At 37.3% G+C, this 24098-nt stretch overlaps 2 protein-coding genes and 1 non-coding gene across 3 annotated transcripts; 1 reads left to right on the top strand and 2 right to left on the bottom strand.

Annotated features, from left to right (window-relative positions):
• The first annotated feature begins 12568 nt into the window (after positions 1–12568).
• Positions 12569–13421, top strand: LOC104236749 (uncharacterized). Its single transcript, XR_011407488.1, has 2 exons — positions 12569–12662; positions 13240–13421. It is a non-coding gene; the product is annotated as an uncharacterized protein (transcript).
• A 4102-nt stretch (positions 13422–17523) lies between these two features.
• LOC104237665 (uncharacterized protein At4g00950-like) lies at positions 17524–18132 on the bottom strand. The gene has a single exon (XM_009791850.2). It carries the CDS (start codon positions 18130–18132, stop codon positions 17524–17526), a length of 609 nt encoding a protein of 202 aa, XP_009790152.2.
• A 5208-nt stretch (positions 18133–23340) lies between these two features.
• On the bottom strand, positions 23341–23892 carry LOC104237666 (ethylene-responsive transcription factor ERF023). Its single transcript, XM_009791851.2, has one exon. The coding sequence runs from the start codon at positions 23890–23892 to the stop codon at positions 23341–23343; it is 552 nt and encodes a 183-aa protein (XP_009790153.1).
• Positions 23893–24098: the final 206 nt, after the last annotated feature.

The following is a 24098-nucleotide window of genomic DNA, read 5'->3' as shown; positions in this document are numbered from 1 at the left end:
CAATAGAACTGACTCAGCTAGGTTTGACCATGATGCATGCACAATTTGAACAGAGTAAAGTTTCTATGGGATTTTAGACTGGTACCGTTGAGCGGACAACTCAAGGGGAAGGTATGGAACTGTCGAATACACCGCTGATCAACTAGTTTTACCGCAAATATGCCTTTCCGAATTTAGGGGGTAATGATATAGGAAGAGCGCAACCACTTATTAAAAGCATTGATATGGTATTTGTTTGAAACGAGTGGAGTATGATGTTGAGCATGATTATGCAATAATTAAAACATGTTGGAACGTATTTGCACGTTAAGAAAGCGATAAATACATCAGTTTCATAATTTAAAGTAGCAGTAAAGGAAGGAAACAAAGAAGATAAGGCAGTTTTGTAGTTGAAAGGGAAATTAAATGCTTAAAGAAATTTGAACAAATAATTGCACATAAGGGAGGTACAAATACACAAGAACAATCTGAAATGGTAAAAGCCAAAAGATCCCCAGCAGAGTCGCCATACTGTCGCGCCCCATGTTTTCCCCTTCCAATGGAGAGGAGTCCGGGTTTCGACATTCGTAGGGTATAATGACTCATTTCCTTATGGGAATTGGGTATTTGAAGAGTCGCCACCTAATGATTTAAGGAGCATTAGGACACCTATAGAGTTCATATACAACTAGGTTTGATAACCAGAGATTGGATAAGGGCTCAAAATTATCCTAAGGGGAAGGTGTTAGGCACCCCTCAGGATCCACTAGTGTGGTTCCCGGCCATATCGTTTTTGCAAATTTGTGCAATTAGAAAGTAAACAAATAAAGGCTCAAGTAAGAGGGGATTTAAGTTAAACACACAAGCATTTGAAAACAATTATTGAAAGGCAAGGTTTTTGGAAAAAGAGTTATAAGCTAGACATGTTTGTAAAAATAATAAAGGAGGTCCTAGGTTTGTTTATAATATGGATCACCTCAATTCAATACCCGATATGACACTCCTCAGAAGAGGGGATACACGTGGTATTAACTTATATATATATCTACCCTTCCCACCCTATTAAGGTATTAGAGCGCGGATGGTCTTGACCTCTATTGCATGTTATTACCTGTCCCATTCCTATCAGTCCTGGAGGAATTTAGGACTACTATTCCTATAAGAGGGAGGGTTTTTGGATGACTCTTAGGTTTAAAGCTAAAAAAGGCTAAGGTGACATACAAAAACATGTAGGACTGCATTTTGAGGAAATATGTAAGCAATTATAAGGCTCATATATACCTCCGCAAATAATTCATATAAATAGCACGACTTAATCACAGCTACGATCTGAATTTTAAAATCCTAAAGTAGAGAGTTTGAATAAGAACCAGATTCATTATATAACTCAGAAAAGAAGTCCGAATCAAGCCTGCCTGCTGGTTGTAGCAATTGGTAATTAACAAAGGCAGTTCCAGTTTTATTTAAGTAATTAGCTAAGGCTTGCCTAGGCTTAATGGTGATGTTCTATGAGCATGATATCTATATTGATTAAGAATGCAGTAGAGCAGTGGTTAATTTTAAATGGGTGATTTGGATCATATAGGCATTCTTTCTAATGATATTGATTAACACGAAAAGAGTAGGTTATTTAATCTGATTCATAAAGGCACGAGTCAAACTGATTTTTAACTAAACTGGTTTTAGACCTTATAGGTATGATCTCTATTACAGCTGATTTTAAATCCTATAGGCATGGTATCTAATTATTAAAAGCTGATTTTGGACTTATAGGCATGATCTCTAAGGGAAACGAATCTGGATACACGCTGTAATGAAAACTGAACTTTAATTACTTTACATCCTATAGGCATGATCTCTACTGTTAAAACCATTTAGATACTATAGACATGGTTTCTAGTTGTGAAAGTAAAGCATTCAGAATTTATTTTAAACCAAAGCAGATCATATAGGCATGTTATCTACCCAATTTACCCATAACATATAAATACCCACCTTTTTCAATAATCACCCTATAACTGTTTACAAATTATTACAGCCCGAATGATTGAATTACAAAAGAAGTGCAGAAATAAGAAATTACAACCAAAGGAAGCCTGATCTTGACTTCCTCTCTGAGTTATGTAATGAACCACTTCAATGCCAGAATTTCAAAGACTTTCTCATACCTGGGTGTGTCAAAGTTCCCTAAGGACCTAAAGGGATCCCGGGCAGTGCTCACACCCAGATTTTGCATAACCAAAACAGAATGAGTGCAGTGTGGAAGGGCCAGCCCTTATGTGTCCAAGTTCAGAGGGAGCTCAAGGGTCCCAAGGCAAGGCGGCCATAGGGTAAAAAATGACCCTCATATCGGAAAGACGACAACTATGTTACTCAATGAAAATCACCGCCGAGTACCATCGAGCGATCAGGATCGAGTTCAGCCCCAAGGAAGGAAGGCGATCGGGAAGGATGAAGTGAACAAGCCACGACGTATTACCACGATAGTAAAGGAGCGGCGACACCCTCTAATGACTCATAACATGGGAAGTGAAAATGTTAACCGTCAGGGAAAAACGGGCCCATGGAAATATTTCAGAGGACACCCTTACAACCAGGGAAAAGTGCACTGAGACTCCGCCTCAGCGTCACACTGACACATTGGTAGCCCTCTCCCTCATTTGATTTATCTTAAATAAAACATGTGTTCATGAATTTAGGTGGTTCAGTCACGTACAACAAAGATGTCGGACCAAAGTCGGCGGGGTGATTCGAACTAACGGACCAAATCTCTCCCGCATCCCGAATCCCTGGTGGATTCCAAATGACAAATCGGCACAAAGACCATTCTCTTGATATAGCCCGTCTGAGCTCGGGTCGTGATGTCAAGCTCTATACCATTAGAGGAGGCGCAAATCATGGGCGCCTTATTCAGACAACTGTTGACACACTACCCAAGGACACCGTCGGCCTCATCTCGCCAAAAGAATGAAATCCCTTGCAAAGGGCAGAACTAAAATAAGTCGACAGAAAGTAATACGCGACGAGAGAAAATTCTTCACCAAATGGCGCGTCATCGGCATCAATGCCCCCACCCTCGGAAGGATCAAAGGGTAAGCAAACCACATCTTCGGCCAAGCTCGATAAGACACGACAGAGGGCTAAACCAGGGCTCACACCCTGAAAGGATATGAACATACAAAATCTCAAAATGTCGCCTATACAACCCGCGGTGAGGAAGAACTGCTTTACTCCCTAGTTATTTTTTGCTGACCTGTATGCAGATAGTTGGCCAGGATATTCGGAGGTTCTAACTCTACCCGAAAACCCTAGGCCTAAAAAGGGGGGTCGTTGTGCTCTTTCCCCTTAGTCGGGCTTTCGCCCCAAAGCGGGCCTTGTCAGCAAGATTATTAGAGGAGCAACGTACCCCCAGAGGAGGATCCGATACGGTCACAAGCCTTCTTTTATAGTCCAACGACGAGCGATGATCTATTTCTAAGGGCACCATCCCGTCGGGAGGACCGGGAAATGATAGACTAAACCCCAATCAGGAATTATGTACCGGGTCGAATGGTCCGAGAACTCGCGCCCGCACGGGCCGAGCTTATGATAATGAAACAATATATGTCTACACCAAGCAATAAAAGGATATCTTTTCAGCATCTTATTCTTTAGACAAGGAGATCTCAAGTATACCCCCGACAGGGGCCTCTCCACCAAACATGTTACCAAATGCGTCCCGAGATACTCAAAGACTTAGCGTCAGCAATTCATCACTCGCACGACCCCAGGGTCGGAACTCCGTGATCATAAAGCCCCTACAAGTCAACTCCAAGCTCACGAAAAGCGATCTTCACGCTTAAACAAATTCGATGACTCGGAGGCTGTCACTCATCGCCAATCGCGATGCGCTGGAAAACCCAAAACTGTAAGACCCCTAGCAGGCAGACTCAGCGTAACCAGATCTATTCTACATTACAAAAACTGTAAGACCTCAACAGACATGACAAACTATAAGACCTCAACAGGCATGACAAACTGTAAGACCTCAATAGGCATGAAAATTCTGAAGTTCAGGCTATACGTCACATTTGTAAGAATCCTGAAAAGGCATACCCTCGGTGTAGACGCCTAAACTCTCACTCGGAATAAAAAATGCCAAACACATATGACTACGGTCAAAATGACTGATACAGCCAAACTAATGCAACTCGGGGATGCCTGACCGTCGCTAAACAAAAATCGCAGGCCACTACTTCGAATATACTTTGGAAAGAACCGGTTAAAACAGGCTTCCCTCAACAGGCAAAACGAGCTTCGACCATGTAAGCTCCAAATCACAAGGCTTCGACCTACTCAGCCTACAAGCTATGAACCTTCTGAGGTGCTCGAAACATCGCCGATAACGACTTAAAATCGAGGTTCTTCTAGAACCGATGACGGGTCAGGCAAAAATCATTCAAAAGACCTTAACGAGCGAAAAACAAAGACTACAAAAAGCCCACGGGCAAAAACAACGTAAGAGCCATTGTCGCCAGCTAAGAAAGCCTCTGGGACACATATTAAAAGGTATCTACGAACAAACAGCGTACGAGCTATTGTCGCCAGCTAAAAAATTGACAACTTGAGGATTAAAATGAGCTCGAATTGTAACCCGATTCGGAGACCGGATGCAAAATAGTTAACTATGCAAGCCTCCGTGCCACATATGGAAATGTCTCAACGACCAAAACAACATAAGCGGCACTATCGCCGGTCTGAAAATACTTACGGGTCAATTAAAGCTCGAATCGCAACGCGACTCGGAGACTGGACCCGAAATAGTTAAACTGCAACACGCCTAAGGGCACGACATAAATGCCACTGTCAACCAGCCGAGTGAGCCTCCGGGCCACCCACCTATAAGGTTACATCGACCCGAAGCATAAAAGGCCATCACCATCCGCCTATACAAGCAGCAAAATACTTAAGGGTCAATTAAAACTCGAATCGTAATGCGACTCGGAGACTGGACCCGAAATGGCTAAACTACAATATGCCTTAGGGCACGGCATAAATGCCACTGTCAACCAGCCGAGTGAGCCTCCGAGCCACCCACTGTAAGGTCACTTCGATCCGAAGCACAAAAGGCCATCGCCGTCCGCCCATGCTGGCAGGAAAGAACTCGATAGTCAATTAAAGCTCGAATCTCAACGTGACTCGGAGACTGGACCCAAAATAGTCTAAATGGAAAATGCCCAAGGGCAAAAAATGCGAACAATTACTACCCACCCGCACGGGCATAGATGATTTAAGGGCAAGAAGGCCCGAGTCGAAGCACGGAGTCCCCAGCACCTGCTCACGTTGAGGATCGCACTTTAGAGCCCCCGAGCCTGTCCGATTAGTTCCGGACCTATGAGGATCCCGCCAAACACCGAAACTAGCTTACCTGGTCAAAAGTAATAATAGAAGAGAGATGCAGAAGAAATAAAGCTACAAGTTTCATCTTATATTACATACGCAAAAAAAGGCGCACTCTCTATCTACATCTACAGACATGCTCTACATATATAAAAAAAGCGACAAAATGGCAAAATCTACTCTCCGCTCCAAAAGGCTATAGCTTGCCGGGTTCGCTCTTCACCTCGTCAGCAAGAAGTGACCGCACGTCACGCTCGTCCACCCTTGCTCGAGCCAATTCCTATTAGAGAACGAAGCCCCTCACATCAATCTCCTCGAGTACTTCTCTTCGGGATCTGCAACGAACATATTCCTCGATCCTTTTCTCCTGGTCGAGGGCTCGCTTTAGCTTGGTTTGAGCGTTTGTAGTGTCTATCATACAAATTGACATTTCCTGATCAGCCTTGGTTCTGCTTAGCGCCGCTTCAGCCCGGGCATTAATTATCTCAGCCTTGTTCTTCGAGAGATCAGATTCAAGTTTCTCGATCATATCTGCTTGAACTTTGGCATTATCACGAGCCAAGCAGAGTTGGGCTTTGAAGGTGGGGACCTTGGCCGAGGTGTCTGCCTCCTTTAAAGCTTGAGCTTGCACCTGAGCCCTTAGCTCACCACAGGCAGTTCTGACGCGGTCGATGTCGCCCTTGAGGTACTCCAAGGCCTCTGTCCTTTTTTGTAGCTAATATAACAAAAAAGGGGTTAACCTTAAGGTCTAAAGGGAGCAAAGCACGAGTTGCAGAAAGTTACCTGCTCTGTGAAATAGCTCTCGTAATTCGAGCTCCGTTATGCCTCATATCGCCAATGCTGCAACTCAACCTCCTTCTCCTCGCTAAGGAGCCTAAGGGACTCGCCCTCGTCCAGAATTTTCTGAAGCCTAGCCCCTTGATGGAGCAGCTCAGACATAAGCCTATCACAGGCCTGCACAAGGAAAGTTCAATAGAGGGAGGAGGACACAGAATACAAGGTAACTACGCCTAAACTCACAACAAAGTGAAGCCGACAGACTTCTTCGAAGTCGGAACACATTCTTGTTGATCCTGCCTCTTCGGCCCCAGGATAACCTACCTCGGGCACAACATATTCACTCAAAAGAACCACCGACTGAAAACCAGGTACTTCGGGAGTAGCATACTCGGACGATGCCCTCTCCTCGGAAACACGGGCCCGATCTACACCACTAAAAGCTCCATCACACCGCGGGTGTCGATCCCTCTTATTGCCATTTTCCCTCGGCTCGGAGGCCGACGACTCCTTCCCCTCTTTGGAAGAGCATTGCCTCATCCCAAGGAACCACCCGGTATCTGCAAGAGGCGAATCTAGTACAAATGTAAGGGGAAATCGTTACCTCAAATATACGAAGGCAAAGGCAGCGTGCGCACATACCTTGGTATTTCGCTCCCCATCTGGCACGGAATACAGCTCGCCACCGACGCTCATCGCAGGACGAATGGGTTACTAGCCTCCGGACCTAGCCGGGCAGGTCAAGGACTTCGCCCAGGGTCCATGAAGTTGTTGCAACAAGGGAGACGACGTTATTACTCAACTGATTTTCGCTATAAGCAAAATCTGAAAAAGCACCAGACGCTCCACTCACGTGCATAATTCCACCATTCGGGAAATGGCAAAAGCTCCACGGGGATAATGTTGATCGTCCGAACCCGGATAAACCAACCGTACCACTCTCGACCCCCGTCCTTTTCGTCATCAATTACAAAAGGCATGGACGAACGACACCTCAGGGTTAGCAGGCCCTGGTGATGAAAGGGCCGGTATAGCCTGATGAGATGGTTAAGCATAAACTCAAGCCCAGCCTTCTCCGCAAAGAACCTCATCATCAGCACCACCCGCCAAAACGACGAATGTATCTGTGCTTCAAAGCTTTTTAATGGTTGTTAATGGTGGAATTGCTGCTCTCTTATGCAAGATACGTGGGAAGGAGGGTGGGATGTGGAGAGAGAAACGTGGGAGAGTGGAAAATATGTTAGAATAATTTTAGGACACTAATTATTATCATTAATTCCCTTAAAATATACATAAATGGTAATTGGGTATATATATAATGTAATTATAGTAAAACTTAAGTAGGGAGGATAATATAGTTTCATATAGTGTATAGGAATGTAAAAATTCCTTAAATTAATCACATGAATTTTTAGTATCATGCAGTTTGTTGTGGGTCGAAGTTAGCTCATTAATTTGACTAATGATATAATAAATTTTGAATAAGGAAATATTAAATAAAAAGATAATGACTTTTGTTAAACTTTAGGTTAACTAGTTTGATGACAAAATTTCACTCCACTTGGATAGTTACGATTTACCAAGGATCTTTTCTAGATACCACGTAAAAGAATAACAAATAGAAAATTAATAATAATAAAAAAATGAGGTAAAATTATGCTGGATGGACCTTTTTCGAATAACTATTAATATTTTGACTCCGCTAAAAAAATAATTAGAGAAAATAGCTTCGCCCAATAATTTTTATGGGCAAGTTACACATTTGGCCGATCAACCAAAAATAATTACATCTACTAGCTAAATATATAAGAATATGTATATAACATGTATATTATACATTAATATATAAAAATATATATGTTGCCGGCTATTATTTTTGGGAGTGACTATACTATGTAGGTTTTCCAATTTTTTTGAAGCACCAAGAATTCTGACAGTATGCTTTAAAATTTTAAATAAGTGTTTCAAAATTCTGATAGGGCTATTTTCCCAAATTTTTCTTTAACAAGGTCAAAATTTAAATGGTGCCTTGTGCAAATCGTGCGAAAAAAGTTGCGTAAAAATTGTGTGGAGTAGCCATTTTTTAAAGTAGTATTTACTTTTTATCTAGTATTTTTAATGCTTAGCAATACTAGCCACTAGTCTATTAAAATTAATATGAAAAGATTGTGTTACCCTTTCTTCTATCACTTTTATGTGTTAGGGAGAAGAACTGTGCCGCCGATAACAGTTTTCGATAAGCAAACTCCTCTGTTCTCTACTTTTCCGTTTTCCATTCCGTTTGTTTCTCTACTCTATAACTGTTTAATTCGGGAAATTGACAATCGCAATAGTACTAGTAGTAAAATGATCAGAATTCAAAATGAGAAATTGTGCAACTAGTTGCCGTTGAGTCTGGTCTTTTCTTCTTGTTTTCACCATTTATTTGCAGAAGCTGGTTTTATCCAATTCCCTATAATTTTTACCCATTACCAGCAGGGAATTAGTTAATTCTGCATGTTGATAAATCAAGAAGACAACAACTTTATCTCCAATATTAAGTGAGATAGTTTCTTGAGATAGAGATGACTTATCACTTTGCAGTGTATCACAAAAATTGAAAAGTTTCAATTAGAAATACCGACAAGAAAACATCCTATCAATTCTCCATTTTTGTTTTCATGCAATTCTGAAAATTCCGTTGGTATTTCTATTATACATACTCCATAACATGGGTTAACGCTTTAATTAATAAAGATATAGATAGCAGGAGTTATGAAAGAGAGTGAAAGATTTAAGGAAGTTGACGACGTGGCGGGTACTGCATTTTTACTGAGTATCAAAAGTTAAGGACACTTGGTCCTGAATTTAGAGTTACAAGTTTAAAAGTTAGCTAACAAGCTTAAAAGTTAAGGACAATAGGTATTGAACTTACAGTTATAAATTCAAAAGTTAAGGACAATAGGTCCTGAAGTCCTGAACTTAGACTAACAAGCTGAAAAGTTAAGGACAATAAGTCCTAAACTTAAGCTAAGAAGCCCAAAAGTTAAGGACAATAGGTCCTGAACTTAGACTAACAAGCTCAAAAGTTAAGGACAATAGGTCCTGAACTTAGACTAACAAGCTCAAAAGTTAAGGACAATAGGTCTTGAACTTGCAGTTACAGGCTCAAAAGTTAAGGACAATATGTCCTGAACTTAGGCTAAGAAGCCCAAAAGTTAAGGACAATAGGTCCTGAACTTAGACTTACAAGTTCAAAAGTAAGGACAAGTAGTCCTTAACGTAGAGTTACAAGCACATAAATTAAGGACAGGTGGCTTTGATCTTCGAGTTTCAAGTTCAAAAGTTAACGAGATGTAGTCCTGAAGTCCTGAACCTAGAGTTACAAGTTCAAAAGTTAACGACACTTGGTCTTGAACTTTATGAGCAGAAGGGTGTTTTCGTCCGGGTAAGTAAAGTTTATTACAGCAGTAGCTAAAGACTAAAGACATTTTAAACAGTGACTTAAAAGTAAATACATGTGTTATTAGTGGTTAACTATGCACTTCCCCGAAAAGATGCTAATGTTAGCAATCAGGATGGGCCGTCCATGGAACAAAGAATATGGGCCAAGTTTCAACATTATGGGCCGGGTCATTATTTTGATCATAATCAAGATCACATCACTAAATCCAACCCGTTTCCTAAAATCTTCTCCAGGCATTTGATCTCAGGAATTGAAGAAACCTACAGAGGAAAGTAGTCGGAGAAGAAGAAAGATGCCGGTAATGGAGAAATTGAAAATGTTCGTAGTCCAAGAGCCTGTGGTAGCTGCTTCTTGTCTCATCGCCGGTTTCGGTAACCTTCTAATATCTTAAAATTTTAGATTTTGCTCTTTAATTTTGCAGAATCTCGAATTATCTGCTCAAATTAGCTCTTTGAATCATGTAATTTAGTTAAAGATTTTTTTTTTTTTTTTTTTTGCTTTTAAAATTAACTGTCCTTTCCATTTGTCCGGCTTACTAATTCTTTTTAGATTAGAGCTTCACTAATGTACATAGATTTAATTCAAATTTAGACTTATAATTGATTTTGTTCAATCTCATTTGAATATCAATCAATTTATTATGAATTTATTTTTTCCTAAAGGCTTAGCACTATAGGAAGAAGTAAAGATTAAAGCATTCGTTCGAGCTCAGGCTCGGCTTGGTACTGTAGCTCGGCATGACTCTGTACTGTAATAAGCTCGGCTGAGTTCGACTCAATGCTCGGACTACATGCAGTGAATCCACTGGTGCATTTGGTCTCGTCTACCCGCTGCATATAGAGAGAATTTAGAGGGTGACTCCTAGAGAGGCATGAAGATTAGTAGAGATAATACATGCCTTGATCTATCTTAGTTGCGAATAGTCTACATTTAGCATCTAATTTATACTGCTGTGTAATTGTCAAAAAAAGATAAAAATACACAAATTGTATGTGCGCGCCCATCAATTATCTAAACCCAGAGTGCACTAATTATAGATCGAGAGGTTCCTCATGTGTTATGATACAGAAGGGGTTTGTTTGGGGGCGGGTAGCCGTACTTATTTAAATTATCTTGTCTCATGTTTGAACGACTTCCAATCCAAAATAAAATGGATTATCCAGTAAACAATTTCCATCAAGTGCAACGATGTCCATAATTTGGTTTTGTTTGAGGCTGAATTTGGTCTTACCATATCTAGCTGACCCGGGGGTTTAAAAACAGTGGTACTGTGACAAGAGATTAGTGATGTACATTTGTGCAACTATTTAGCCATTTACCTTGCACTTAGAGTTTATTGTGGAAGCTCTTCTGTTTTCTTTTGTCTCCTCTACAACAGAGATATTGACTCCACACACAACAGACTCTAGATTTTGCTCTCTTTGGGAGCCTCGGTCTTATTGGTGTCAATAGTGCTTAGTGGATTATTTTCCTGTGTGTTACAGGCTATTAGGTCAAGCCTTACATGGGAAGCTTTGGAGAGTTCTGATTTGTGAGACCATTTGTTACTCATGTCTTTTCAACATGTCACTCATTTTTTTCTTTATTTGAATCCTGGGCTTGTTTAGATTCCTCTCCCATATAAGTTCCGGGTTTCGGCAAATTGACCTTTAAATCCATTAACTTATTATGTATAAAATCTGCATTTGGAAGATTACCACTTAGGATCTCTTTTCATAATATCTTAATTTACGTCACCCAGTTTCAAACCCATTCCTAGGGAGGCAATGGCGCAATGCATATGACCTTGTTGCACAGTAGTCTAACATGCTTAGTGATAGGTTGATTCCTTATGACCTATTCAAGAAGTTGGTCAACAGGGATGATGAATGCAGTGTTATAAATAGCGCTCACCTCAGCGCTAATAGCGTGAGGCGAGGCGAGGCGAGGGTGTGTCACTTCAGAGCATCTGTTGCGTTGCGATTCCAAATAGCGCTCGCTTTAGGGTGTGTTGCGTGAGGCGACAGTGTCGCGAGTCGCGACTGTAGCATCGCTATTTTTTTATAAAAAAAAAAGAGAAAGGGAGAAGACTTAAGTCAGGAATTAGGGCTTCGATCTTTTCACCCGCGAACAAAAAAACTTCAGCGATTAGGGCTTTTCACCTGCGAACAAACCAACGGTCTTCTTCAGTCTTCTTCTTCGTCATCTGGCTTCATCTTCTTCAAGCTTCAATAGCGAAAAAACAGAGGTATGCTGCTTCTTCTTCTTTTTCTTCTTCTTCTTCTTTCTTCTTTCTTCTTTCTTCTCTTCTTCTTTCTATTTTGTTTCTTCTGTTTTTTGTCGATAGAAACAGAGCCAAATAGGGTCTGTATTTGTGCTGTTTTTGTCGAGCAAAAACTGAGGCTTTTCTTCTTCTCTTTATCTTTTTTTTTGCTCTGTGTTGTCTTCTTCTTTAGTTGCTGCTTTTCTAGAGGCAAAAATTTCATTTTTGTTCTTTTTTCTTTGCTGTTTCCAAAGGCAGAATCAATTTTTTGTTTTGCTCTGTTTTTTTTTTTTGTCTTTTTTTCTTTGCTGTTTTTTTCCAGAGACAGTGTTTCCAAAGGCAGAATCATTTTTTTTTTTTGCTCTATTTTTTTTTTGTCTTCTTTATATAGTAGAATTAATTGCATATTGACTTGATATTGAGTTTTTAGTTATATGTATATAAATTTTATGTTTTTGTATAAATTGTCGCTTCACATCAAAAAGGCGAGCGCTTCGCTGCGCGCCTCTCGCCTCAGTGAAGCGGGCCCTCGTCGCTATTTGTCGCCGCACGCTATCCAAAACACTGGATGAATGAGTGAAACTAATTAAATACTGTTGAAGTGCAAGTTTGATATTGTCTTTGAAATGCACCTCCTCGTCTCTTCTGCCTGAATTTTGCTTTGACATGTCTGTGAATTAGTTGGTCTTACATTTATTGTAATTTCAACTTTCAGGCCTTTTCCTTCCTGCGGTTGTAAGGCCAATGCTTGATTCTTTTGAATCATCAAAGCAAGTCCCTCAACCTGCTCTAAGTGATGTGAGTTAATCTGTGCCTACTGGTTCAAGTGCAACTCTCCTGGTTATTTCCTCTTTTTCTCAGTTTCATTGTCATTTTCAGCTGGCTAGTTATGGTATTTCAGTTTATGTCCCTCTTGGTTACGCATAATGATTGTAATCTTTTTTTATGGGTAATAAGGACGCAATCATTGTAGTCTTTTATGCAGTAAGGCAATTTTTATCAGGTTATGCCAGTCTCTACATGCTATAAGGATTCGGTGGTCGCTAAAAATCATGTCTTTCATATTTGTTTTTCTTTTCAATGTCCTCCATTTTATAGTTTTTTCCTTTTGTGCCACTCTTAATTTAAGACTTGAGTTGTAAACTGTTAGGACTGGTAGTCTTTGTTTGTCAATCAACCAACTCATTCTAGATAGTTTGCATCTCTTTGGCCAATAAAATAGACCTCTTGAGTTAGCTGCATATAACATTCCAAAGACTCTGAACAGGATTATGAGGTGAAACATGTGGAATCTATTTAAAGGGTCACGTCTGGATTTCTAAAATTACCTTAATTGCCGTCCAATTCGACATTTAAGTAGAAGATGGGGTGTCTACTTTATACTTGAACAGAAGTCTTCTCTTTCCATGTTTTGCAGGTGGTTGCTGGTGTGACTGGTAAAAAACAAGAATAACATGCCGGTCAGGTTTGTACTTCAAGTGTTAGTTACACTTCTCTTTGTTCGTTCTGATAAAAAATGGAAATAAGATCTTCATTTGTGGATAACTATTAAAAAAATTTGTATTCGAGCTCGTTTGAATGAGAAATTGCCTTCACTAATTACCCAGTCAATGCATGTAAGAGGCTTTTCACTATTTGAGTTGCTTCTATTTACTCTCTTTCTCCTGGAATTCGGCTCGTGCAAGTACATTATTTCAAATTTAAGTTGAAATATAATTTGCAAATACCATTGATTGTACTTAAAATATACTCTGCAAATACCATGGATCGTACTTGAAATATAATTTACAAGGATTCTAGTAATACTAAACGAACATCAACTAACAAATTTCCATAAGATCAAAATGACATGTTTGAGTTGAAAGTTATGCGACGTGTTCTTCCTTCTTTGATTTGCTATTCTTCCTTGGTATGACCTGCTTGAAACCCTCGTATATTGCTGCCTGTGTAATTTTGTCGATAAGGATGAAGTTAAAAAAGGAAAACAAAATAAAACAGAAAAGAGGAGAACCAAAAATTCCAGCACATGATCTCTCAACGATGCTACTTTATAGGTATTCAGAAGAAGAAGAAAAACAGGTTTTGTAAATGTTGATGGAGCAGGGCATTTACCTAGTGGTTAATGAAGCAGGTCATAAGATTTCCGGTTCAAATCGTAGTCTAGACAAAAGTACTAAGTGATTTTTTCTTATCTGTCGAAGCTTTAGTAGGCAGTAATGTTTTACTAGAGGGAAAGCTGACGAAAAGTATAGAGCATGCGTGCAACCCTCTCGCCCTCCATTTAAATATTGTTGGTAGTAGGGGTGTACGTAGGTCGGGTTGGTTCGGATTTTACAATTACCAAACCAAACTAATTGTGTCGGGTTATTAAATCTAAAGACCAAACCAATAAAACTCGGGTTTTTCACTCTTGGGTTTTCGGGTTTTTTCGGGGTTTTTTCCCGATAAAAATCTTTGTAGAACAAAACATATAAATTATGCTCAAAATATTTCTTTAATCCCAGTAAAATACAACTATATAAAGTATTTTTCAAGAAAATAATACGAAATATGAGATGTGTCATGGCATTATCCTAAAATATTCTACAATAAAGATAATAAAATTATGTAATATGAATATTGCTAATTAAAAAGCCATAATAAAAATAAGCATAATCTAAAAGTACTAAGTCATGCTAAAATAAGTAGACTAATAAGGGATTATTAATTACATGACTAAACGCTAAAGAAAAAATTAAAATAAGATATGCATTTTTATCTAAATTATTACCAAACAAAAAATAGATATTCAATACATTCTCATTTGTAGTATTGAATTGAATGACTTTTGTTAGCATTAGTATTGATTTGATTTTGGTTTTGGGCTTTTGTTAGCATTATTTAATTTACTAATATTAATGGCTATAAAACTTATGGGAACATTCAAAAGTTCTAAGTCCAACCTTGAAATAATACCTTAAAAGATAAAATTATGAAAATTTTTAAGAAATATTTATAAATTACATCACAATAAGTATATTTATATATTAAATATATCTAAAAAATTTATATATGTAATGTCGGGTTGGTTTGGTTTCGGTTTGACTTTCTTTAGTTAAAACCAAACCAAACCATTTATGGTCGGTTTTATTTCCAATACCAAACCAAATCAAATCAAACTATAGTTGGATTTTTTTTCTCGGTTTGACTCGAATTATCGGGTTGGTGCGGTTTATCGGTTTCCTTTGTACCCCTAGTTGGTAGACACCCACTGATATGGAATTAGTCGAGGTCAGAGACCATAACGTTTCAATGATCCAACTCAGCAGATAACGCATATGATTTCTGGTTTTGTAAATGCTGATGGAACAACAGAGACCGTAGCGTTTTAATGATCAAACTCAACACATCACGCATATGATTTCTGACATGACTTAGATTTGAATGGTGATGTGGGGAAATGTTAGACAAAGAATATGCCCAAGGAGTTACTCCTTTTCTTTTCTCTCTCTTTTTAACCTTTAATTACTTGAAACTCGTGAGTCTGACTAATCTAAGTTCGCACTAGACTAAAGGAAGTAATTTCGCTAGTCTGACTAATCTAGGTTCGCACTAAATTAAGGGGAGTAACTTAGTAAAATGCTTTCTTTAAAAAGGTTCTCCATTCATAGAGTTTGAGTCTGACTAATCTAGGTTCGCGCTAGACTAAAGGAAGTAACTTCGCTAGTCTGACTAATCTAGGTTCGCACTAAATTGAGGAGAGTAACTTTAGTAAAATGCTCTCTTTAAAAAGGTTCTCCATTCATAGGATTTGAGTCTGACTAATTTAGGTTCGTGCTGGACTAAAGGAAGTAACTTCGCTAGCCTGACTAATGCTCTCTTTAAAAAGGTTCTCCATTCATAGGATTTGATCCCGAAACATCTTTTTAAGAATACATGATTCCCGACCAATCCACCACACCGCTCGATTGTAGGCACATATTCCAGGAAAGCGCACAAACAGTCATTCTTAGGGCTGCTATTTATAAATTACCCAGTACTTATTTTGTTGTGAAAAATTGAACTAAAAATCCTCAATTCAGGTCAATTTTGTCCCGAAAAATTGAACTGGAAAACTGAAATTCAGGACACATTGGCTAAGTCTTAATAGCAACCCTTTAGAGTGGCTACTTGGTGTCATTTCTACCACATATCACAATCCTTATCAAAATATCATAAATCAGCAGACCCATATCTTCCTTATGGATAGAAATTGAGCAACCTATAGGTGAGCCAACACCTATCTTTCAACCCTATTCATGCTTATAAATTGCTAAAGACAATCTTGATATGTATATGCATATATCCTTGGCTAAAAGGAAATAGTAGGTTTAGCTCTTAGTTCCATAGCCATCTTCTTCAATTCAACTGCCCCATATTATTAGGGAGTCTTACCCATGTGCTCATATTTATGTAGCTACCACAATTTGTTGAAAGTTTGATAATTTTGGCTATTGATAACAAACAAAATAAATGTAATTAAAGGTTGGGAGTATTGATCAATTTGACCTGTCAAAACTTTCGGTTAATAAAGTGTAACCTGACATATACAACAACAACAACTCAGTATAATCCCACAAGTGGGGTCTGGGAGGATAATATGTACGCAGACCTTACCCCTACCCCGAAGGGTAGAGAGGCTGTTTCCAGAAGACCCTCGGCTCAAAAAGCAACAGAAGCCGCTATATTAGTACCATATAAATGCATAATAAAACTTATTTTGACTAAGTTTTATGTAACCTGACATATGCTACTGCTAAATTAAGAATAAGCAATAAATTAAATTTCTTAGCTAAAAACTAAATGAATAACAGAATTTAAGGAGAAAGAAAATCTTTTTTTAACAATTTATAACAAACTTATTTTAGAAGTGATCTTGCGTTAAGAAGGTATATATCTTGACTATATTCATATTGATTTGACTAAGTTTGTTGAGTCAAGACCTGTAGGACCAAGTTACTTATTAGACACCCTTTATCCTACATTCCTACTTACACTTTCCATCTAGTTAGAATCTTATTATTTATCTTTCATTTGTTCAATCGAGTTTAAGTTTTATGTACGAATAATAAATACTCGCACAATTAAGTTATTTATGAAACAATTACAGACAATCTATTGACAAACATTAGTCAGTAATTTACTAAAAATAGCAATCAACCTACCATTTCAATTTTAACTATATTGATAGTACAACAACAATAACAACAATAATGAACAACAATAGGGCAGTGTACAACGCAGATCTTATCCCTGCCTTAGGAGGTAGATAGACTATTTCTATTTCTGGTATACCGTCAGCTCAAGAAGATGAAAAGCAACAATAAAAACAAGTAGTATCAACCACAAAGGCCAAAAAGAAAGTACCAGCAATCTAAGGACTAGAAATAAAATAAGCGGAAGGAAGCAATAGCAACAAGCAGAAGCAGTAACAACGGCAAGATAATAAAAAAATAACATAAAATACTAGCTTAGCAGAAAAACGTTCGACTACTTCACTAACCTTCTACCATAATTCTCAATCTTCACACCCTTTATCATAATTTAACTATATTGATAGTGTAAAAAATATTTAAATATAACATACATCCTCTTCTTCTCCTATAAGATTTTCTTCACTTTAATATTCGTATTTTAATGGGTTTATACTGGATTTGTTATTGTTATATTGTTCATATTTCAATCAATCTTGTGAAGTGTAACAGAGACAAGAGAGTGAAAACTGTGAAATGGAGTTTGTAAAACTTACCCATATATGAGACCTGCTAGAGAAACTGGATAAGCTTCCATTTTTTCTAAAACTTGCCATTCTTGCACTTGAACTTCTGCCTTTATTATCACAATTACCATTACCAGAATCTGTTGAATCAATAGAGCATAAAAATACAGAAGAACTTGTACTATCATCAGCAGTATCATTACCCTTACACTTAACACTAATCTTCTGCCACCAATTTCCTTGATAATTATTTTTCAAGAATCTGAAGGAAGAAGAGGAAAACTTAGGCTTGACATTATTATAATTATAAGGTCCATCAAATACAGTATTGGGTGATGGTGTTTTAATAGATTCTATATAAAGTCTTGGGGGAGGTTCTAAGAATTTAGGTTTAATATTGAAAGTGGAATTTGGATGATTAGGTTTGCCTGGTTCTTGTTCCCATTGAAAAGGAACAGAAGCTAAAGTGTGAAGAGGTGAATTTGGCATTTCTTTATGTTCTTGTGACTGTTTTGCTGGTACTGAAAATTGAAGAAGCTTTGGTACTCTAGAACTTGGCTCCTCTGACCCCATGGCTGTAGATTCTTTCGTGGTTTGGTGGGGGTAGGAGGGGTGGGGATGGGGTACTATATATAGTTTGAAGATGGAGAAAGAGATAAAAGGGATTTTTTTTTTCTTTTCTTATTTTTGTTGGTGGGAGAGACAGGTGGGCATGGCTACCATTATGATAAAAAGCGGGAAGTGAGACTCAGATGGTTCGGGCACGTACAAAAGAAAAACCCAAATGCTCTGGTAAGAAGGTGTGAGCGGCTGGCTTTGGAAGGCACAAGAAGAGGTAGAGGACGGCCTAAGAAGTATTGGGGAGAGGTGATCAGGCGGGACATGGTGAGGCTTCAGATTTCCGAGGATATGACCCTTGATAGGAAGCTGTAAAGGTTGAGTATTAAGGTTGTAGGTTAGGAGGTAGTTGAATCTATTTCTACTTCATACCTACGTGAGGCTAGTCTGATAGAATTTTTGTCTTAGACAGCTAGACATGGTCAATGTTGTGTCTCACTACTCTTTCGTTTTCATAGTGTCAGTTTTTTTTACTAGCTATCACTTTTGCGTTTCATCTATTTTCTGGTCTTTATGATGTTGTTATTCATATGGTCTCTGTTGGTGGTACTAATATTGTCTCTTTTCGTCTTCTTGAGTCGAGGGTCTTTCGAAAACACCTTCTCTACCTCCTTGGGGTAGGAGTAAGGTCTGCGTATACACTACCTTCCCCGAACCCTACTAGTGAGATTTTTATGGGTCGTTGTTGTTATTATTGTTGGTCAAAGAGCAGACTTTTTGGTCACTTTATAAAGAGGAAGGAGGAAAAACTATTGTAAGATGTGGTGGGATGGATGCAATTTCTTCACTGGCTTTAGAGCTTTAGGTTCGAAAGTTGAAAATGAAAAAATTTCTAGGAAAAAAAATATTTTTCTTTTTAATGAACATTACGCACTAGGAATATGAATTAATCGGATCAATGAATAGTGACACTTGATGATTAAAAATAGAAAAAAGAAAAGGAAATAAAGGTGCAAATGGTGAGGAAAAGACTAAAGACTTTCAAAAGTATTTAAAATATGATATCCACTCATTGACTATCTTCACCTTTTATTATTACTCAGCTGATATGATAAGGATAAATATCCTCCTGTTAGTCCAATGTTTTTAATGTGGAATAAATCGAACAGCATAAGAAATTACGACACATAGGTTTCTTTCAAAATGCTTTGGAAATGGATAATGAGTACCAATAGTGATCTTAAATTATTATTACGTAGTAGAGTAGGGCTGTGCACGGATCGGATCGGATTTAGCACATTTCGGATTCGAATTTTGGATTTCGGATTCTAAAAAATGCAATCCGAATCTGATCCGAATTATATCGAATTGGATCGGATTTTAAAGTTTGGATCGGATCGGATTTCAGATCGTATTATTATGCCTCAAAGTTAAACTAATATGTATATTTTCTTTGTAAAAGAGGCAATACATTAAGAAAAAATTCATGTTTATGCAATTATGAGAGTACTATGATGCCAATATAGCTAAATCTAGCAATTGTAAAGGTAATAACTTGGAGGTTGATGTAAAGGAAGTACTGACTATCCGAAATTAAAGTGTAGTATTTATATATGCCCTAATAATTTCGAATTTCGGATTGGATCGGATTAAAATATACCAATCCGAATCCGATCCGAAATCCAAAATTTTAATAAACACAATCCGAAATCCGATCTAATCCGAAATTCAAAATCCGAAATTGAATGAATCGGTTCGGATTTCGGATATCCGATCCAAATGAACAGCCCTATAGTAGAGTTTATTGTATGCATTGTTTTTGTCTTGTTGTGAAACAAAACTTCCCTAACACTTGATTAGAGCTCGTGCCACTGCCAATTCTTTGTTACATACCCACCATCCTAACTTGGTGGCTCTAAACAGTAGTTTGCTTAATGAATAAAATATGTGTCAACTGTATTTGTCCGTACAACGAATACAATATGTATCAACTGTATTCGTTCGCACAACAAATACAACATGTATCAATTGTAACTAAGGCGAAATACAAGGATGTATACAAAAGATATAATATGTATCGACTGTATTCATTCGCGCAACGAACACAACCAAGACGAAATACAAAAATATAGGGAAAAAATGCTCTTGTTGAGAGTCAAACTCAATACCTATGCTAACTAAGTGAGAGCTCTAACCAACTAAACTACGAGAGCTTGTTGCTCTTTTATTTTATTTCAAAACAATTAATCTCTTGTTTTAAATATAATTACGAATGGTAATTAAATATAGTGTATATGATTGATGCATCGCATAGTTTTCCCTTTCAATTTCTGTTTTTTTTTAATGAAATTTTGACTTTTTAGTGTATTGGAGGCTGCATTGGATTCTAAAGCATATACTCCTTCCGTTTCAATTTATGTGAACTCATTTGACTGGGCACGGAGTTTAAGAAAAGAAAGAAGACTTTTGAACTTGTGGTGTAAAATAAGACACATATATTTTGTATGGCTATAAATCATTGCATAAAGGTAAATTGTTTCCAAATAAGGAAAGGGGTCATTCTTTTTTGCACGGATCAAAAAGAAAATAGGTTCACATAAATTGAAACGGAGGGAGTATTAGATTATTAGGGAATGTCAGCTCCACTTGACTCCAGGATCATAGACATTTTTGCTTATACTTTTACCTGCTCAAATATGAAAAGACTAGTGAAAAAGAAAAAGAAAGAAAAGACATAACCATGAGAAAGGGGAAAAGCAAAAGCAAAAAACCATAATTCCTCTAATGCAATTTCAAACTAAAGAAAGAAAAACAAAAAAACAAAAAAACAAAACTGCAGATACAAAGTATAATATAGAATTTTAATTTCTAGGGATAATTCTCTTTAGCCCTCTGGTTTGATTTTTCTTGTTCTCTTTTTTTGCAGTAATTTATTAACATTCAATTCTCAAACTACTTAAATCTTAAAATATAGAAAAACCACAAGGAAAAGAAAAATGGAACTAGATTAATTCATTGTTCTAATATTATTATATAATTGAAATTACACATTCTTCATATCAAAATGGAATTTGTAGTTGGATGGTTGTACGTGCTAAAATTCTGTTTATCTCTACTTCAACAGTAAAATCAATATTTGACTAAAGTCAAAATCACCGAGATAGACAGCCCACAGGTGTTGGCATTTGGCTACTTCGCTAAATAGCCAACAATTGGGCCTTTGTAAAATATGGGCCAAATCAAAAATAACATATATGCTACCATTTAGAACAGAAGTACACAAATAGTCATTTTTAGGGCGGCTATTTAGTGATTGGTTAGTATTTATTGTGGTCAAAATAGCACGGGCTAGCCAGTTTTCGGACTGGTCATTGAAAAATAGCTGGCGTTTGCAAAGTCATTGAAAAATAGCTACTATTTTGCTGAAACACGGAAAGTTCCAGTATAATATACTGGAGATTGGTGCACATATGTATGAACTTCCAGCATATTATGCTGGAACTCCAATACGCGGAAAGTTCCAGCATAATATACTGGAGATTGGAGCACATGTGTATGAACTTCCAGCATATTATGTTGGACTGATATATTATACTGGAACTCCAGTATATTATGCTGGATTATATTTTCAGATTTTGAACAATGTTTTCGTTCAGATTTATCTTTACATGAAAAGTGACTAAATTTTAATTATTTTTGAAACTGTGATTATTTTTGAATTACCACTTATAAATCTGGCTATTTTTTAATTTCGTCCGGAAAGTTTAAACTAAAAATTCTACTTTACTGAATCTTGAAGAATAGTTACCACCTCTGACCAAGTTAGGAGAAGATTTTACTGCTAAAAGACTCAATCCATAATTACCTTTTTCTGTAACTGTCCGATTAGTTTGCATGTACGTTTAGTGTTCCATCGTTACAAGTATCAAATTTATTCATCAAAACTTACGTAACTTACAATTAATTATTTTCAAATATAAAAAACTATCATTCTTATGTAATTCTTATATAGCTTAAATTAATAACCAATTCTTACATTTTTGGTTTCTTACCCGGCGTCCGGTATCCACGCTGGGGCCCGACTAAATCCGCATTCGCGTTGGGAAGTTCCACATTGGGCGTAAAATGCTCCCTAACAAAGGCGACTTCATATTCAGGGGCTCGAACTCGACACCTCTAATTACGTATGAAGGAGTACTTACCACTCAAGGGAGAGGAGAAGATAAGACCTTAAACGTACGGACATTAATTATCAAGAATAAAATCCTACTATCAAATATTCACTAAGCAGTAGTATATATAAAGGTTTAGTGACTAAAAAACCCTCCCCTGAATTAATACATTTCAGTCAAATGAATCATCTAGAAATCTTTATACAGGAACAACCATTAATTGAACATAAATACAAATTAGAGAAATTACTAATGCAAACATATATATTCAACGGCGAGTTTAAGCTTTGTGCACTAACAATATATATAAAATATTTACATCATCAAGTTAAATCGATATATAACAATAGGTAAATTTTTCATAGCAAATCTAATCTCGTAAATTGAAAAATAGGATAACAACTCGTTATTAAATTACACATGATAGTATGAAAACTCTTTATTCTATTAGTGTATACTCCCTCCGTCCACTTTTACTTGTCCATTATACTAAAAATATATTTTCATTTTTACTTGTCCACTATACACAAAATCAAGAGAAATATCCTTTTTCCCCTTTTATTATCATATTACTCATTCTCTAAATCATTTCCCCAAAAATTTTGAAAATGCTACCATTATTATGGGTAAAATAGTAAAATATATACTTTATTTATTTTTTCTTAAATACAGTGCAAAGTCAAAAGTGGACAACTAAAAGTGAACGGAGGGAGTATAACTTAAATCCTAATGCATACTATATTGACTGAAAATTTTACAAAAACAACTGACTTGTACTCCCTCCGATCCTTTCACTTTTACTTGACATATTTTACTTTTTGAGAGTCAAACTACATAAATTTTGACCAACGTTTTAATATGTATTTTTTCACCATTCTGGTATAAGAAAAATAACAAATTATAGTACTTTTTATATAGTTTATGAATATCTAAATTTTAGTTTTAAAATGTTATTAGAATCTAATGCAATTTAGCTTAAAAAATTAGTCAAATTGAGTCTCGAAATACGAAACGCGACAAGTAAAAGTGAACAGACGATGGAGTACGTTAGTTACACAACTCCATCGTCATTAATGAAGGTATTATTATCACTAGAAAACCTCCCATAATTACAAAAACTCCATTGCCATACCTCAGAATAAAGATTATAATCATTTCCATCCTTCAACTCTGGAAGCTCAATTTCTTCCCAAAAATCATCACTACCACAATTTTCTTGATTCTTTTTCTTTACAATTATTGCATTATTTGCTGCCATTGCTGCTGCTGCTTGAATATCTCTAGCAGTTGAAGTAATCGGCCGCGGTAATCGCTCTATCTCGTCGGGGAAATTCAGCTGTGTTTTACATCCCTTGAGACAATATGCAGCGACGTCGTATGCTCTAGCGGCCATTTCAGGTGAAGAAAAAGAACCTAACCAAATGCGTGATTTTTTTCTTGGTTCACGAATTTCGGACACCCATTTTCCCCATCGCCGCCTTCGGACACCACGATAAACCGGGTGTCTCGTGCTGCTGCCGCCACTCTCGATGTCTATTTTCCGGCAATTTACTGGCGGGGATGGTGGTGGTGGTGGTGGTGGTGGTGGTTGTCTCTTCTCCATTGCTAAGAAACAGCTAGTTGTTGTCTTGAAATATTTATAACGTACGTTTGCATGGGACCAAACAAATTTGTTTTGGATTTTACCAAACTAACCCTTTCAATAATAGGTTGTAGTATTGATAATTCTAGCATTACGTGTGTGTTTTAACATATTTTTGTATCGGGTAATTTGCATTGTTTTTCACATTAGTTATAAACATTTTATTT

This window comes from Nicotiana sylvestris, chromosome 5, assembly GCF_000393655.2.
Source record: "Nicotiana sylvestris chromosome 5, ASM39365v2, whole genome shotgun sequence".
NCBI classification, from domain to species: domain Eukaryota; kingdom Viridiplantae; phylum Streptophyta; class Magnoliopsida; order Solanales; family Solanaceae; genus Nicotiana; species Nicotiana sylvestris.
Note: the sequence above shows the minus strand (reverse complement) of the source record. Positions and strands in the feature narration are given on the sequence as shown.

Excerpts from the sequence above, each read along its gene's own strand:
- LOC104237666 (XM_009791851.2), bottom strand. The coding sequence starts at position 23,892 with ATGGAGAAGAGACAACCACCACCACCACCACCACCACCACCATCCCCG.
- LOC104237665 (XM_009791850.2), bottom strand. The coding sequence starts at position 18,132 with ATGGGGTCAGAGGAGCCAAGTTCTAGAGTACCAAAGCTTCTTCAATTT.